Source organism: Aureobasidium melanogenum (assembly GCF_000721775.1).
Source record: "Aureobasidium melanogenum CBS 110374 unplaced genomic scaffold scaffold_32, whole genome shotgun sequence".
Lineage (NCBI taxonomy): Eukaryota > Fungi > Ascomycota > Dothideomycetes > Dothideales > Saccotheciaceae > Aureobasidium > Aureobasidium melanogenum.
In genome coordinates, this window is record NW_024470084.1 from 63,466 (window position 1) to 78,680 (window position 15,215).

The window sequence follows — 15,215 nt, forward strand, 5'->3', positions numbered from 1 at the left end:
GTTTATTGGGGGCACATGGGAACCGAGGCTATATTGATCAGTAGGTAAAGAAAGTGTTTCGGTCTGATTGTGGTTGTAATAAGTCGTTCTATCCTTCTGCATAAAACTTTCCCTTGAAAAACCGCGAATCTTTGATACATGACCCTACTCGACACTATCCACATCATCTTCCTTGACAACCTTTCTGCCTCCAACGAAGAGCAGGCCATCAGACTTGGCTGGAACCGACAAAGTTGAGGCCAGTGAGGGTGCCGTAAAGGCAGGCAGGGGTTGCTGATCAGCCATGGTGGCTCTTTCGGAAGCCTGGGGGTGGGCGACGCGAAGTTGTTTCTCAGTCTTGCGAAGGTATGCCGTAACCTTTTGTTGCAGCTTGGACTTGCCGTAGGTCAAGTCGTGGACATCTAAAATATGTAAGCAATAGACCTTAATTTTGTAGTGATGTTCTACTTACTGAGTCCAGGGTGAACTTTGACAAGACCTTTCTTCTCGTTCTGGCGCCTCTTCTTCCAAGGATCGACCGCGTATTCCTCCAGCGCAACCAGCATCTCATTGGCAGGGATTTGCTCCTTCTCGAGAAGCCCCACAACGAACTCTGCCAGCGCGTCCAATGGTGCACGGTCAGCGCGGTGTGAAGTCTCCCAGGCCGTGTTGGCGAAGTTGATGAATGAGACGTAAAACTCCTCGTATGTTGAGAGCGACTTGGTAAGGAACCACTGAGTAATCTTTGAATTGTCGTCGCACCACAACCATTCATAATCCTCTGGAGCCAATGGAGCGGCAGGGGTGGTCGAGCGTGGGATAGCGCGAGGACGAGGGCGGCGGCGAGAGCGAGACGAAGTGGGAGCGGAAGACATGATGTTGATGTTGTTATTGGTCAAAAAGTCGCGCGAGAAAAGAAGGAAGTTGTTGTTGCACAATGAAAAAGAACTGAAGGAAGCTGTTTTCAAATGCCGACCAACTCACTTACAGTGAGCTCTCTCGATAAGAAGTGTTACAACCATTCAAAAGTGAATCATCTCTTTCACTTGATGAGGGGATTTTCGGGAGTAATAGTGATACTTCCATTTCCGTCTGCCAAACGCTGCTAATCCCAGCTATAAAAATGCACAATATTTTACCAAAGCAAGTCATGGCTAGTGAGAGATAGTATCTCAGGACATCTCTGTGGCCATACTTCGAATCTCGAAAATCATTGTGCACTTTGATAGCTTATAATATCACCATGAGCTATTGTGAGAGAAAGATTAACGGCAAACCGGTAGCAATCTACCCGTACACAAAGCGAAATGCACAAAGGAGATTGTGGTATAAGTCATGTTCATGTTGCTAAAAGAAGAGAAGATGGAAACTGTACGAGCTGACGTTGAGAGCGCGGAAAGAGAGGCCCATGCTCAGCAGTCATGCAACCTCCCTTGGTCCATCGTCTTTTTACCTAATCCCTTCCTTCATACGAGCCGGTGTGCCCTGTTTGATGCATGCAATGTTGCAATCGCTTCCTGTTCGCTGCGTCCATCCATAGTGGCCCATGAAAAGGCACAAAGTTGTTCTAGATTGCTGCTCGTCCAAAGAAACATTTTGGGGGCTTAGTCCTCCTCCTCCTACCAATTGCCATCACTCCACCTGATTGTCATTCTCTGCCTTACGCTGGCCTCCTTCCTCCTTGCTGACCTTGAGATCGAGCATGAGGCGTGCAACATACTTGTTCGAGTTCTCTCCGTGAGGACCCATAGCGAAAATAGCAGGGTCGATGTCAGCATCAGTTATGCCAGCAGCTTTCATCTCGGCTTCCTGCGCATCACGCTTTGCCCAGCGTCTCTGGCTTTTCTCGCGGCTCTTCTGCTTCTTGGACAGAGGCTCGACTTCGTTCGAGTTGAGAAGGCCCTTCTCGCCACGCCAAACCCAGTGTTGGTGGCGGGTGTCGAAGTCGAAGACTTGCTTGTAGAGCAGGTCTCTGGCTTGTGCCAGGATCTGAGGGTCGCGGTCTGTCACACTGGTGTATCAGCAAGACATGTTTTGTATTGTCATGGGCATAATCTAGGAACGGGAGAGCTCCTGAGAGTAAGTACGTATGGACGGAGTGATGAAACATACTGTAGGTGAAGACATTGATCAATCCACCCTGGTGAGGGCCGATGGCCTCCAAGTCCTCCCCTTGCAGAACGTACGCTTTGTACCAGATAAACTCGTCGATAACATTGATGTAGGTCATAGGGTATTGTTGGAGGAACATGAGCATGCGCTGGTCACGCTCTTTTGAGTTTCCGACGCGCTTTCTATGAATGACTGGGTTGGCATCGTTGATGTAAGTGGCGTAGATATCAGGAAAGTCCTGAGCATTGGTGGATAGCCAGCTCTGAATGTGCTCGTTTCCTTCGTGACACCAGAAGTACTGCTCGCTCTGGAAGATCTCTTGCTGGGGCTCAATGGTGGCCATGGTGATGTCTGATATGTTTCTTGTTTTGGTGGTGCGTGATTGGAGACTGTGCCGAAGTCGACGATGTTGATAGATTTTGTGTGGGAGAAAGGAAGTTGGTGCGACGCGTCTTGTTGAAGATAACTAGGTCTTTCGGTGGACAGTGTTGAAAGAGTTCGCTTTCACTTATTTCACGACTGTTTGACTTCACAGATGCTTGTAATTGACCAAAAGTCTTTTGTATTATCTGTCTCTGGTTACCGGGTGGTAATGCGTAGCCTCAATACGAGAAGGAATCAGAAAGTGGAGTTCAAGTGTTCGTTTTATTCGATCCAGAAGAGTCGCAAGTGAAAGCATCTTGAGAAAGAGCAAAAGAAACGGAGTTTCAGCAGCAATTCGAACCCTCAATCTCCGCTTATACGCAATACAGTGTATTGAGACTTACATAAACCTCCGTACAGGATAGAGTAGCAATACACTCGTTCCTTCGCTGATGGCTGTTATACGAAGACAGTCTTACTACTAACATGGCTGGCAGGAAAAGAAAAACCAAAAAAAAAGAACCATTGGGTAGACAGCAGGGCTTATCCGCGACAGGGCACGCTCTGCCGGTCAGACCCTGCCCAATCTGATTATGTTGTAACTTACGGTGCCACCCTTGGGCCACAACCCCAATTTCTGGTTATAATATGAGGTCAACCAAAGCTCAATATAAACCCAGATCCACAAGAGCGGACCCACAGAGTTTCTGCCTCAATACTGTCATGGTGATCAAGGATGAGTTTCTTATCTACATAGACCACTCCCTCGGCCCTCTATTCTATCACGCAAACAATGTGCTGATGAATGTCATGATCACAGTCACTGCCGCCTCAAACCCCTGTCATTTCTCTGCTTCGGGAATCACGGCACCCACCATGGTGACACAACTGGATCAATTCTCGAAAAGTTCATTAGCCTGTACGAAGCCATCCAGGGCGCTGCTCCAGACTTCGACACCGTTATGCCGCGCGCTGAAGAGATGACCAACCTCTTTTCGAAACTGATATCATGGCTGCTGGTCTCCGCTGATGAGGATGCTCTGGAGGAGATCCAGAACTTGTCGCTTTGCGCCAGGAGACTCATCATCATATCTTTGTTTGGCCGCAAGATCACAACCGACAAGGAAGGCGAGATGCTCATCTTACGATCTCATCTCTCGTTCTGACTCAGTTCAGCCCACCTTGCACACTCTACCACTTCAGCCAAGCATCATCTCCCAACATCTCCTTTCGTTGTTCCTTACACATCAACTCATCATGCCCAAGGGAAAGATCGTAATTGATCCTGACAGCGAGGATGACCGAACCGCTGCTCTTACAGTACCACATCTCCCAACCCCCAATGCGGCCATCCAGCCAAGCTCAAACCCCCTTTCCTCCGTATCTATTTTGTTACGATCCGCACAATCAAGCTTAGCGCAAAACTTCCGTGGAAAGAAAGGCATTCCGTTTGCCCAAGACATCTGGAGCATCATTGAGCGAGATCCTGCCAGCTTCCATATCCCAGACAAAGCTCCAGCTCTTTCCGGTATCTGACCGCAACAAGCCTCTGCCGCCTCAGCCGAAGTCCAATGTCAATCCAGCCTTCTATGCAGGCAAGGGAACGACACAAGGATATGGAATCAAAGGTCGGGCCACAGACCATTTCCACGCCGACACCGACACCGACATGAAAGTCCACTGCCTCATCAGGGAGAACGACCTTGATGTGATCACACTCGTGCCTTAGAGGGGCACCGAGGAGATGTCACATGCAATGTACCACCTCGTTGAACTTTTCTGGAGTGTCGGTTTCGGTCTCTTCACCCCTGCCACCACATCGAAAAGGAGCCTCCGCAAGACGTTCATGGCGATGCCTAGTTATGGCATCCAGGATGTTCAGCAGTCGTACGAAGTCGCCAATGTGCAATGCTCAGTCAACGACGTGAACGTGATGGAATCGTACGACACTTACAAATTCCAGAGTTCGCGAGATTAACTACGCTCATACTCACGATGGCGAAAGTCGAGCACAAGAGGCGGAAGAACTGTACCAAGCTCGCAAAGTTGCTTTGGAAAAGCTGGTTGATGACACAAAATGCCCTGGTGATGGTTGCGAGACTATACCCACACCCGAAAACCGCATTTCAACAAGGGGTTGAAGCAGTTCCTTTGTGCCCCCTGCCTACCTACACAAAGACGGCAAGGATACAGCAAGGAAAGCCGCCCTCGAAAGCGCCACGGAGTCTGAGAAGTGTCCAGTCGAGCATTGCGACGCTCTCATCCATGTCAGGAACAGGACATGGAACAAGCGCTTGGAGCAGTGGATCTGCCTGGTCTGCAACGGCAGGGACGATTATTCTATCAAAGATCTTCAGAAAGGCGTCGACCTGCGTGTATCTCAGAAGGGAAAGGGTGCAGTGCCCGACACTTGCAGCGTTAGCTGGTGCACAATCAAGTACAAGGAAAGGACCCGGAGTGAGAACGACATTGCCTTGATACACCTTCTACTCTACACGGAAACAAAGAAAGCAGGTCTTCAAACCCACATAACCCAGTGCTCATCCCTCATACCTTCACGCCCCCATCCTCCTCATCCTGCACCTCGTTAGGAACCCCCTCCTTCTGACCACCAAGAAGCAAGAGAGTGCCATGCTCAAGAGCCTGCTGCCTGAAAGCAGGAGCAGGGCCAGGGGCAGACAGAGCGGGTAACGAAGCCTCCAGAGAAGCGACGGCGAGAGGCTGCTTGCGGATCGGCAGGGTGTTGAGGAGGGGGCTGTCCGGGAGAGACAGTTGACCCTGAAGGCCGGGCTGCTGAACCGAGCTGGGAGCGGGAAGGGTGGCCGAGGCGGGCGAGCTTGCAGAAGTACCATTGACGACAGCGAGGGTGTCGCCATAGTTGGCAGGGGGGTGGGTAGGAGTGGAGGAGGAGGTGAGTGCACGGCGAGGGAACACCTTGTTGTGGAGGTGGTTGTGAGCGGCATGAATGTGCTCCGGCTTTTTCACTATGATAGCATTCGTTAGTATCTGATATGATTATCGTATTGGGGAGCCGTGAGAAAAAGGGCCGTTCGTTATGAGAAAGACTTGAGTGTAGAAGCTATCTCAGGTTACATGAGTAGTCGGTGTATAGCTATCAAGAGGCACAAAAATATCGGCAACTGGACACATGTCCAATGAGAGCGTGAAAGACCACTTCTCTCACTGGACAATCATACCAAACCCAAATCTTTTGTGCCTTTTGATAGGCCCTTGAAAAAGCCCTATCGGTGATGGGATGGAATGATTTAAAGGCCCCAGGAACCAAACTTACAAAGTGCCTCAAGCGGAATGGCTCCTGACTTGACAGTACCAGTGTAGAAGAAGCGGTTGTGGTAGTACTTCATCTCGTAAAGGACAGCAGCACCAGTCAGTGGCTTTGTCGTGAGCGTCTTGCGGAGGTGAAACAGGTAATCCTTGAGCAGCCGGCTGTTGGTGCGCCTCAGTTTGTCCATCGTGCGCGCACAGTAGTTGATGAAAGAGCCACAAAACTCCAGGCCTAAGTCATTTCTGGCCAACCAAGCGGCGATCTCGGCGTGGTCCTCGCACCAGAGGAACTCGCTTGGAGGAGGGATGGCGGGAGTCATGGTATTGACGTGCTAGTGCTTGTATCCGATGAGGGCTTGTAGAAGAAGGTGCGCAGAGAGCTCAAGATGAAGTTCCAGTTTGGTCGTGAAGTGAAATGTTTACAAGTGCGCGCGTCATCCGCGGAATATTGACGCTGGTGGTTCGATTGAAGCAAAAGCGCAAGGCCGGTGGCAGGATCGAACCAAGCACCTTGTAATATACACAGACTCATTGAATTACGATCCAATCGGTACAAAAGATGATCATTCACAGTGGCAAGGTGAGCATCAGAGGATCGGTGAAATGGAAAGAGAGCAAAAAAAGGAGCTTCCGTCTCGACCGACGATTAATCCCAGACAACACCGATGGTTATAGTGCACAAGACGGGCGCCTACTTTCAGTCGAGTTCAGGGGGGAATCATTCCGCTACACCAAGTAACACGGAACTCCTCCTGCTCTCCCCGTCTGATAGGCCAGCGGAGATTTCTGAACATATACCCTCACCACGTCCACTGAGCCTTGGCAGTCACATGCAAAAACATTCCGTTGGCACCATCTCTTTCTTGATTCTGACCTTTACTGTGCAACGATATGAGATTGAACTACTTACATGACGCAGCTATCGTGTGCACACATATGTTCACTTTTTGCGCATATTTTGTCTACCTTTTGGAACAGCCTTTTGAGCCGGCACCTGCTTCTGCACAACAGGAGCAGATGATCGAGCTGGGCGCACCACACTTGCAGGCGACTGCAGCCGAGCTGAAGGAACTGCGCTCACAGGTGGTGGCAGGTTCTTCCCCGACATGTTGGCCACAGTGTTCCTAGTAATGGCCTCGAGGACCAGTGGCCAGACTTCGGGAGCACGGCTATTCTTCCAGCGAGAGGGGACTGGACGAGCGTAAAAACGCTGTAGCGACCACCTTGCCCACTTGGGAATCTTGGAGGTTTTGTCGATGGCATGGACCTGCTCGAGATTGGCCAAGCGACCCCAACCTTCGGGACGAACTCTCAATTCTCCAACGCGCAATGTCTTTGTCCTGGGCACAGAGAGAAGACCCAGCGTCTGGATCTCCAAAGCGGTGTCTAGAGGCACACGCTTGGCGAACGAAACCAGTGCTTCCTTGGATCGACGGGCTGAGGCAGGAGCGTCAATAAAGATGTTGGCTACGGAAGGCCTCGTCAAGACGTGAAAGAGAGGGACAAGAGTTGCGGATACGGCAATGACTGAGTGACTAGTCAGTAAGAGCATTGAGCGAGATTGAGGTATGTTACCTGCAGGGGCCATCCAAACAGGACTGGACTCGTCGAAGTAGACATTGGGAGCAATGACGAGACAAGCCATAGCGAAGGCGCCCAGGCCTGTGAGTTTAATGGTACCAATAGTGGCGAGCTCCAGAGTCGGTGCCCGGTATATCAACAACCGCCGAGGGTAAGCTGGTAGGGTCAGTACAGATCCAGGGACCAGAGATGTCGGTCAAGTCGTCGTACCGGTTTGCGAAGGAGCAGCATTGGAAGCAGATCTCAGGTATAGCCCGAGCCGAGTCTTTGGCAAAGCATGGCGAACATGTTGAGCAAGACGTGCAGAGGTTTGAGGTCTCACAGCACCGAACTGATAGAGGAGCCTTGACGGCTGGCGGCAGAAGAAGGTCATGTCATCGTGGTTAGCAACCGAAGAAAAGTGGCAGGCACGAGACGTCGTCGTCGGGAAGCAGCCAAAAGCGGGCCGTTCCTGTCTCCATCTGGGGAAAGCGCCGAGCCTCAACAGCAACGCGACACAAACGACTGGTGCTGCATCGTAGGCCACCTGTCATGCAGTCTTCTGTCGCAATGCGCCTTGATCAGAGTCGGTTGAGTGCGTTAACATGATTATCTCACGAGCAGCTGGCCTGCTTGGCCTGCTCTCTGGAGCCTTCGCATACAAGGCCCTCTCGGATGAAGGCCTTCGCAACATTGCCGACCCTGGCAACGACTTTGACATCAAACAAGGGGCCTTGCTGGCTCCTATTCTGCAGCCGCGTGTACCTGGCACGCCTGGCTCAACTGCTGTCCTCAATCACTTTGTCGACTTCTTTCGGAAGGAGCTACCCGCATGGGAGCTGAGCTTTCAGAACTCTTCATCAAAGACTCCCATCTCTGGCGACCAAGAAACTCCCTTTGTCAACCTGATCGCTACCAGAGATCCTCCATGGGCAGAACAGGGTCATGTCGGAAGACTCGCCTTGGTCGCCCACTATGACAGCAAGATCGATCCACCAGGCTTCATCGGAGCCATTGACAGCGCCGCTCCATGCGCTATGCTGATGCACGCTGCCAGGAGTCTGGACGACGCTTTGACCAAGAAGTGGGCTGCTATGGAGGCTGAAGGCGATAATGAGCTGGATGAAGCAAGCGGCATACAGATCCTATTGCTTGACGGAGAAGAAGCCTTCAAGGTTTGGACCCACGACGACTCAATTTACGGCGCAAGGTACCATCGCAAACAACTTTTCGCTTGACCGTCCTAACTGAATTCATCAGATCTTTGGCCGAAGAATGGGAGCAAACGATGCATCCTGCCACTTCCATCTACCGTACTCCGCTCGACGCCATCGACCTTTTCGTCCTACTCGATCTGCTGGGTTCTGCAAATCCTAGAGTTCCCTCTTTCTTCAGAACCACCCACTGGGCATATTTGAATATGGCAAATGCCGAGACTAGACTGCGGTCTCTGAAGCAGCTCCAAACCACACCCACCAGTCCTTTTCTGCGAGAAGCAAACAAGAAAGAGTCGGACAGATGGCTTGGCGGTGCCATCGAGGATGACCACATACCTTTCCAAGCCAGAGGTGTTGATATTCTACATATGATTCCTGCGCCATTCCCTGCAGTCTGGCATACAATGGCTGATGACGGAGAACATCTCGATATACCTACCGTCAAAGACTGGGCCAAAATTGTTACAGCCTTTGCTGCGGAGTGGATGGAACTAGACGGTTACCTGCTTCCTCCCAAGAAGAGGAGCCCATCTCCAGAAACGGAAAGGACTGAGTTGTGAGTAAGCCTTGCTCATGCACTACTTTACCACTATCGCCACTTGGATTAATGATGAAACAGGCAATGATCCGATCATTCTTACGTTGGATCGCTAAATCATCCGCTTTTGGATGTTCAGAAACATGTAAAATACATTCCAGACTGGTTGGTTACCACAACCCAACATTCCTCGCTTCGCCCAACCCGGCTTGATTCATCCACGCCAAGAACATGCAGCATATGCGACAGTTCGGGAACTACTCACGATCGCGTTCGAAATGGTCAAAGACACTCGTTCATCTGTGTTGTATAATTGTGTATATACTGAACCGGTAAGTGAAACTCCTACCAAGATGGTAAGACAAACTTCTTGCTTTCTTTCGTCCATTTTCTTTAATTCCGGCGAAACGTGTCGTGCTTCGTTTGTCAATGTCTTTGAGCTTTCCGCATGCGTACGCCTTCCGCTTTCGGACTCACTCTTCTCCAACACGCTGTCTATATCATCTTTGTCTCAATGGGACATGCTCCATGTTCTTTGGTCCACATTTTTCTGCATTCCCTGTCTTCTCTCTCTATTCGCCTCCAACTGCTATCATTCAACCTTTCGCCATTATGAATCGCCACTATGGTCGCTTTGCTTGGTCCTTCGCGACACAAAACCCAAAAGACGCCCGTGAAGTTAGATACAATGCAGAAGCCACCGCCGAGCTCAACTCTGGCGCAGCGCTTGCAATTGTTGACAAGAAGCCTTTCTTGACTGTTATCGATAACCTGAGAGACTGGGAGAAAGACGCCGTCTATGAGATCGTTACTCCCCACCAATTTGGACATGGTTTTTCACCTTCCAAGCTGAAGTTATCCTCGCCCGAGGAGCATATCGTCGGAAAGCCATCCACCGAAGAACAAACAGCCGCAATCAATTATGGTAAATTGATCGGTTCGTTGGAGGGCGGAAAGATATTGAGGATTCCTTGGGCGGAGGACTCTACTGGTGCTATCCCAGTCATGGATTCTGAGGTACCCGGAGAAATGTTCTATTACCTTCCTGCCCAATTCGAGCGGTTTGCGATGAGTCAGAAATCCTTCGAGACCATGCCTTCCTTTATCATCTTGAAGGATGGTGACATGCCTAGCTATGTTTTCTGGAAGCGCAAAGCAGAGTTTCCACCATCTTACACTGAGGCGGATCTGACGGAGCATCACCGAGCCATACGATCTGGTGCACCTACACCAGAGCCGCGCCCTGCTCCAGTTGCTGCCCCTACGTCAGAGACACGTCCTGCTCCGCTTGCTGTCGACATCGCCAAGGCCGCTGAGGAAAAGCATCCTCAACCAATGTGGGAAATCTTTGATCCTCGCCTCGAAGAAGACCCCATTGAGTTCTTGGATTTCTACAATGTTTGCTTGAACGGACGCAAAGGAATCAGAAACAAATTGATGCTTCGCGAGGCCGACATCGATCGCGTCAACTACATCAGCCCTTGTCTTGCCCACAACCACAAAGAGATCGACGAGGAGTCCGGAGCTGCTGTTGCCGAAGCTGAAGAAACTGCCATGGATGTCGACCCTGCGCCCGTGGTCCCTTCGTCGAAGCCCGCTGCAGCCTCTACTTCCAAGCCTACCAACCTTGTTGCATCCAAGCCATGGGTACAGCCTGGACCTATCCCCGACGATGATCCTTCGTGGCTACTTCTCCTTGCCAGACAAGACAGAGAGAGACAGATCAGAGGTGCACGCATCCGACCAAAGCCAGTTTTCACCAGCGAGTTCTGCAACGCACCTGGCAAAACATCTGATCCGAGGAAGGCAGTCCTTAGACGCGAGCTGTATGACAAGTACTACCACCGTGCAGTCACAGCTAACCGCGAGATCGAGAGCCGCTCCAAGTGCTGTCTTGCTTGCGGACTTCAGTGGACTCAGTGCCCCACAACTAGACACGCTCACTACAAGCAGCATCGCGACGAGCTCAAGCTTTATCGCCAACATTGCCAGAACCAGAATATCCTTCTCGAGGACCCATTGCGCGTGGAAAGCCTGGACCCAGCAAAGGCTCCCATGACCGACAACGTTCCCGCAATCAACTGGTTCAGAGACTTGGAACAAATCATTCTCAACATGGAGAACGAATTGCTCGAACGTGAACAGACTTGCCGTATCTGTGACGCTCATGTCGACTTTGCCGACGAAAGCATGTCTGATCATTACCAGAAGCATGCCATCGAGCGCAAGCAGTTGCGAACCATCGGTGAGATTGCCAATTCAGTGCCGACAACTCCTACTGTAATTGTCACGCCAGAGGGAGCTTCTTTCATCAATGGATCGGCAAAGAGCTCTCCTGCTCGTAGTTACCATGGTCCCTCCGCCACTCCAGAGTACATCAGACGTATCTATGAGAATCAAGATGAGGCAAGAGCCAAGAAGGCGCTTGAGGAGTCAGGCAAGATGGCCGACATCATGGTGAATGTTGCCGAGCGAATCAGAGAAACTGGTACTATTCAACAAGCTCAATTGTCGCCTCCAATCTCGCTCTCTTCGGGCTCCAAGTCAAGCGAGCCTGTCGTTGCGGCATCTGATGATGTGATGGACACCACTGAGGATGGCCCAATCCACTCGGATGTTGTTGGCAACACTACAGCTCAAGTTGTCTTTCCCCCTTTGATGACGCCTACAACACCATCACCTAAAGTCGCTAAGGACAACCTCGACTTCCTCTCCACGTACGATGCCCACACGGTCCCAAAGAGCAAAGTCCGTCTTGAACGCATTGTGATCCAAGATGACGATACTGATTTGTACGCTTCCGCTGCCCCTGTTCCTGTCGAGCCTGTCGAAGAGCAACACGCTGACAACGATCAAGCAGAGATCGTTCAAGCCATTCGGAGCAATTCGGGCGAGCTGCTCGCCTTGGACGACGCCGTGATCAACGACAGCGAAGACGTCGAGGAGGTGCTTGACGCTGAAGTAACCGAGAGCCAAGAGGCGGAGGAGCTGCCAGAAGAGTTTGAGGTTGATGATGAAGAAGTCGCTGAGGAAGTGCCTAAGGAGTCCGAGCGCATTGAAGTTGACGACGCCAAAATTTCTGACGGAAGTGCTAGAAGCCAGGTCTACTACCCACCCGATGATGGCTTGTTCGACAATCTAGAGCCGAACTCGGAGCTCCCTCTGGAAATTGGCATCTCCAAGTCTGAAACCGAGCTCGATGCTGCAAAACTCCTTGCTCTTGCTATCGGAGACAGATCCCTACGCAAGCTGAAGAAGACCCTCAACCTAGAACAAGCGTTCGTTGCTCTCGACATGACGAACGGGTTGATCTACGCTGTCGAGTGTGAATCGCCCAGGCATGAGCTTGTTTCAAAAGAGCAGGCGGTCTATGGTCACTTGATAGACCGTCTTTTCTTCTTAAGCAAAGACAGTCAGCACAAACGTTCTGATAAGGCGCCCGTCAATCCTGAACGAGCCAGCTTCAAGGATGCCTATCTTGAATCCGATGATCTGCTCAACGGTACCAGTCTTGAGTGGTATGATATCTGGAGGGTCGTCATGAAAGCTAAGCAGGCTTTCGAAGAGTGGGTTGCTCAGAATAGCAAAGACTCCATCTCGTCAATCAGGCAACGAATTGTGGAGCTTTTGAGAAGCGAGTTGATGAACACCTCACTTTATGGATACCAAGACGGGCCTTTGCCCATCGACACTATGGTACCTGTCAGACACGACCGCCTCGATCTTCGGCAAGGAGACCTTCGTATCGACTACATTTTGACCCGAGCACTCAATTGGGGATGCGGTTTCAACGATCTGAGAATTCTCGCACACCAAGCTTGGGAGATGGCCATAGACATGATCAAGACTGAACGTGCATCGCCCAGTGCAAAGGGACCTGAGGCAGCCAGACTTAGGATCATACATCAAGTCCAGGAGTGGGTTCGCTCTCAGATCAAGAAGGAGAAGCAGTGGAGGCGCGCAGAAGGTCAACGACTCAGACAGAACGAGCCTCGGGAGCAATGGGCAAACCAGGCTACTCCCATCGTCTCACCCGCGAGATGGTCTACCGAAGGTTTAGCCAGCGAGACTCCTCGTACTCCCTTCCACTCCCCTTGGACACCAATAGCGCCGTCAACGCCTCGCAAGACCAGCAGTGGCAAGGAAAGCGGCAAGCGTAAGCGTCCTGCACCATTGCCCACTCCCATCTCCTACCGCAAGCGCAAGGCCAGCGACGACAGTTTCCATCCCGGTCCTCCTAGTCCTTTCAATCCGGACGAAGTGTCGCCCAGAATCTCCAAGAAGGCCCGTAAGAGTTCTGACCCGCTGTACCGTCCTGGCTCTGCTCTTCTGGATCCTACCACACCTCCTGTGACTCCTAAGGCTCCCAAACGTGTCCTCAACCGCGAGGCTGATGGCCGCTTTGCCAAGAAGGTTGAGAAGAAGTCCAAGGCCAAGAAGGCCGAGAAGAAGCCAAAGAAAGTCACTTTCGACGCTTCTGTGAGATCAAAGTCTTCTTCTCGTGGACTGCCCTCTCCTCAGGTGGTGATCACAAAGAAGCCTGTCACCAAGAAATCTTCTTCCTCAACAACACCCGCCAAGAAGACTTCTGAGGCTCTGGCTCCCAAATCGACGAAGATTGGTGTCAAGAAGGTTTCAAACAAGGCCAAGAAGACCGAACCTGTCGCTTCTGCTACGAGGCCGAAGCGTCAAGCCGCTATTAAGGCTGAGAAGAGTTTTGGCAAGACCAAGATTGTTGGTTGAAGAAGATTACAGAGAAAAAAAAAAAAAAACATAAGCGATGATGAAGAAGAATCATAGATTGGTTCTGGGTTTAATGGATGTTTCTATTTTGTTTGTTTCTGTTGGTTTTGGAGCGTGGTTAGAACAGTAATTGCATGGTTTCAACTTATAACGGTTTTTGTTATCGCTTCCCTTGTGCCAATGTGTGGTGAAGTTCGTGGCTTCCTCCAGTAGAACCCGAAGTTGAAATAGAAATAGCACTTTGGATGCATCGTAGTTGCAGAATCATGGAAGAGCTCTTTCATCACATACGTGTCACTCCAAATCCGATCAATCTAATAGAAGTCCACAGCAAGACGCCTGTTTGCAGATGCGACATCAGGGAAACCAGTTCCTCCAGTGACATATACTTGAGTTCTGATACCTTGCTGAGCCCTTATCGCAGCCTCGTTTGGACCTCCCATCTAATTTTACATCGTACTAGCGATGACTTTCTTGCCATCTGCTCTCTTCTGATAAGCAGAGTCTTCTGCTTTGATTTTGACCCATCAGTAGCATGGATTGGTGCTGGGCCATCGTTATCCTGCTTAACACTGACATTGCCATGTGCTTTATAATCATTTGTCGGATCCATTCGGACAATTCTTCTAGTATGATCGAAGTGTGACGGTCTTCTTATGTTGTCTTTGGTCTTCTGGTCGGCACGGGCCTATACCTGGTTTAAGGCCTGCATGAGGAGAGGGTGGCCTTTGATCGTTGCAGGATCATTCTTCTGCTCAACCGTGATGATTTTGCCAGCACCAGTAATGTTGCTGACATCAAAGAAGTCGTTGCCGCCGAATCCTTTCTTCGTGATTTCAGCTTGTTCTCAGCTTGTTCTCCTTCGTGGCCATCGTGAAGAGCAATGATCGCCCCAGAAAATCCATCTTGCACATGGATATTGATGATCAAGCATCTAAAGTCGATTTATGCACAACAATCCAAGCACTCCATAGATGTCTCAGAGTAGGCATCTACCTCTCGGAATTATAGAGACGTGCTGCATCTTACTGTGCAGCTTGCAAACTCGATGGACGAGAATGGGTGGATAGCTGGATACGGTCTCTTCGGTTGTATGAAGCAGCTAGCTGACCGATATGTCTCCCCTGCAGCACAGCTGGTGAATCATGATGGAAGCTCCAGGGACTTGATGTGGAAGCATATGTCAGGCCAATCCATACACATCTAGAGGCTCTTGCCTCCATGCTTGTGTTTTATACTTATGTACTCCATGTTTCCCTTTTTGAAGTAGTACGAATCGTCGATTTTTGAGATGGGTTGTCGACGGATCTTCCGAGACCCATTTCACAACAGCCATGCTACTGCTTGAGTCGAGCTGTGTCATTCCAAAACACCTCTTTCATCTTTTCGTATCTTTCTTCCCAGGCAACCATGGTTAG

At 50.6% G+C, this 15,215-nt stretch overlaps 7 protein-coding genes across 7 annotated transcripts; 3 read left to right on the forward strand and 4 right to left on the reverse strand.

Moving 5' to 3' along the window:
• Positions 1–144: 144 nt before the first annotated feature.
• On the reverse strand, positions 145–854 carry M437DRAFT_88568 (uncharacterized protein; the record flags this gene model as incomplete). Its single annotated transcript, XM_041028860.1, has 2 exons — positions 145–401; positions 452–854. 2 exons carry the CDS (start codon positions 852–854, stop codon positions 145–147), a joined length of 660 nt encoding a protein of 219 aa, XP_040875442.1.
• Positions 855–1,611: 757 nt separating this feature from the next.
• Positions 1,612–2,434, reverse strand: M437DRAFT_59296 (uncharacterized protein; the record flags this gene model as incomplete). The annotated part of the gene is made up of 2 exons (XM_041023553.1): positions 1,612–1,990; positions 2,067–2,434. 2 exons carry the CDS (start codon positions 2,432–2,434, stop codon positions 1,612–1,614), a joined length of 747 nt encoding a protein of 248 aa, XP_040875443.1.
• Positions 2,435–3,711: 1,277 nt separating this feature from the next.
• Positions 3,712–4,183, forward strand: M437DRAFT_88570 (uncharacterized protein; the record flags this gene model as incomplete). Its single annotated transcript, XM_041028861.1, has 2 exons — positions 3,712–3,982; positions 4,038–4,183. 2 exons carry the CDS (start codon positions 3,712–3,714, stop codon positions 4,181–4,183), a joined length of 417 nt encoding a protein of 138 aa, XP_040875444.1.
• Positions 4,184–4,834: 651 nt separating this feature from the next.
• On the reverse strand, positions 4,835–6,059 carry M437DRAFT_69947 (uncharacterized protein; the record flags this gene model as incomplete). Its single annotated transcript, XM_041025380.1, has 3 exons — positions 4,835–4,876; positions 5,008–5,438; positions 5,747–6,059. The coding sequence occupies 3 exons, from the start codon at positions 6,057–6,059 to the stop codon at positions 4,835–4,837; spliced, it is 786 nt and encodes a 261-aa protein (XP_040875445.1).
• A 620-nt stretch (positions 6,060–6,679) lies between these two features.
• Positions 6,680–7,474, reverse strand: M437DRAFT_59290 (uncharacterized protein; the record flags this gene model as incomplete). The annotated part of the gene is made up of 2 exons (XM_041023552.1): positions 6,680–7,266; positions 7,315–7,474. Coding segments are annotated over 2 exons (747 nt in total), but the record flags the coding sequence as incomplete, so codon positions are not given.
• A 430-nt stretch (positions 7,475–7,904) lies between these two features.
• On the forward strand, positions 7,905–9,076 carry M437DRAFT_59334 (glutaminyl-peptide cyclotransferase; the record flags this gene model as incomplete). Its single annotated transcript, XM_041023561.1, has 2 exons — positions 7,905–8,509; positions 8,560–9,076. 2 exons carry the CDS (start codon positions 7,905–7,907, stop codon positions 9,074–9,076), a joined length of 1,122 nt encoding a protein of 373 aa, XP_040875447.1.
• Positions 9,077–9,666: 590 nt separating this feature from the next.
• Positions 9,667–13,797, forward strand: M437DRAFT_88574 (uncharacterized protein; the record flags this gene model as incomplete). Its single annotated transcript, XM_041028862.1, has 1 exon — positions 9,667–13,797. The coding sequence occupies one exon, from the start codon at positions 9,667–9,669 to the stop codon at positions 13,795–13,797; it is 4,131 nt and encodes a 1,376-aa protein (XP_040875448.1).
• Positions 13,798–15,215: the final 1,418 nt, after the last annotated feature.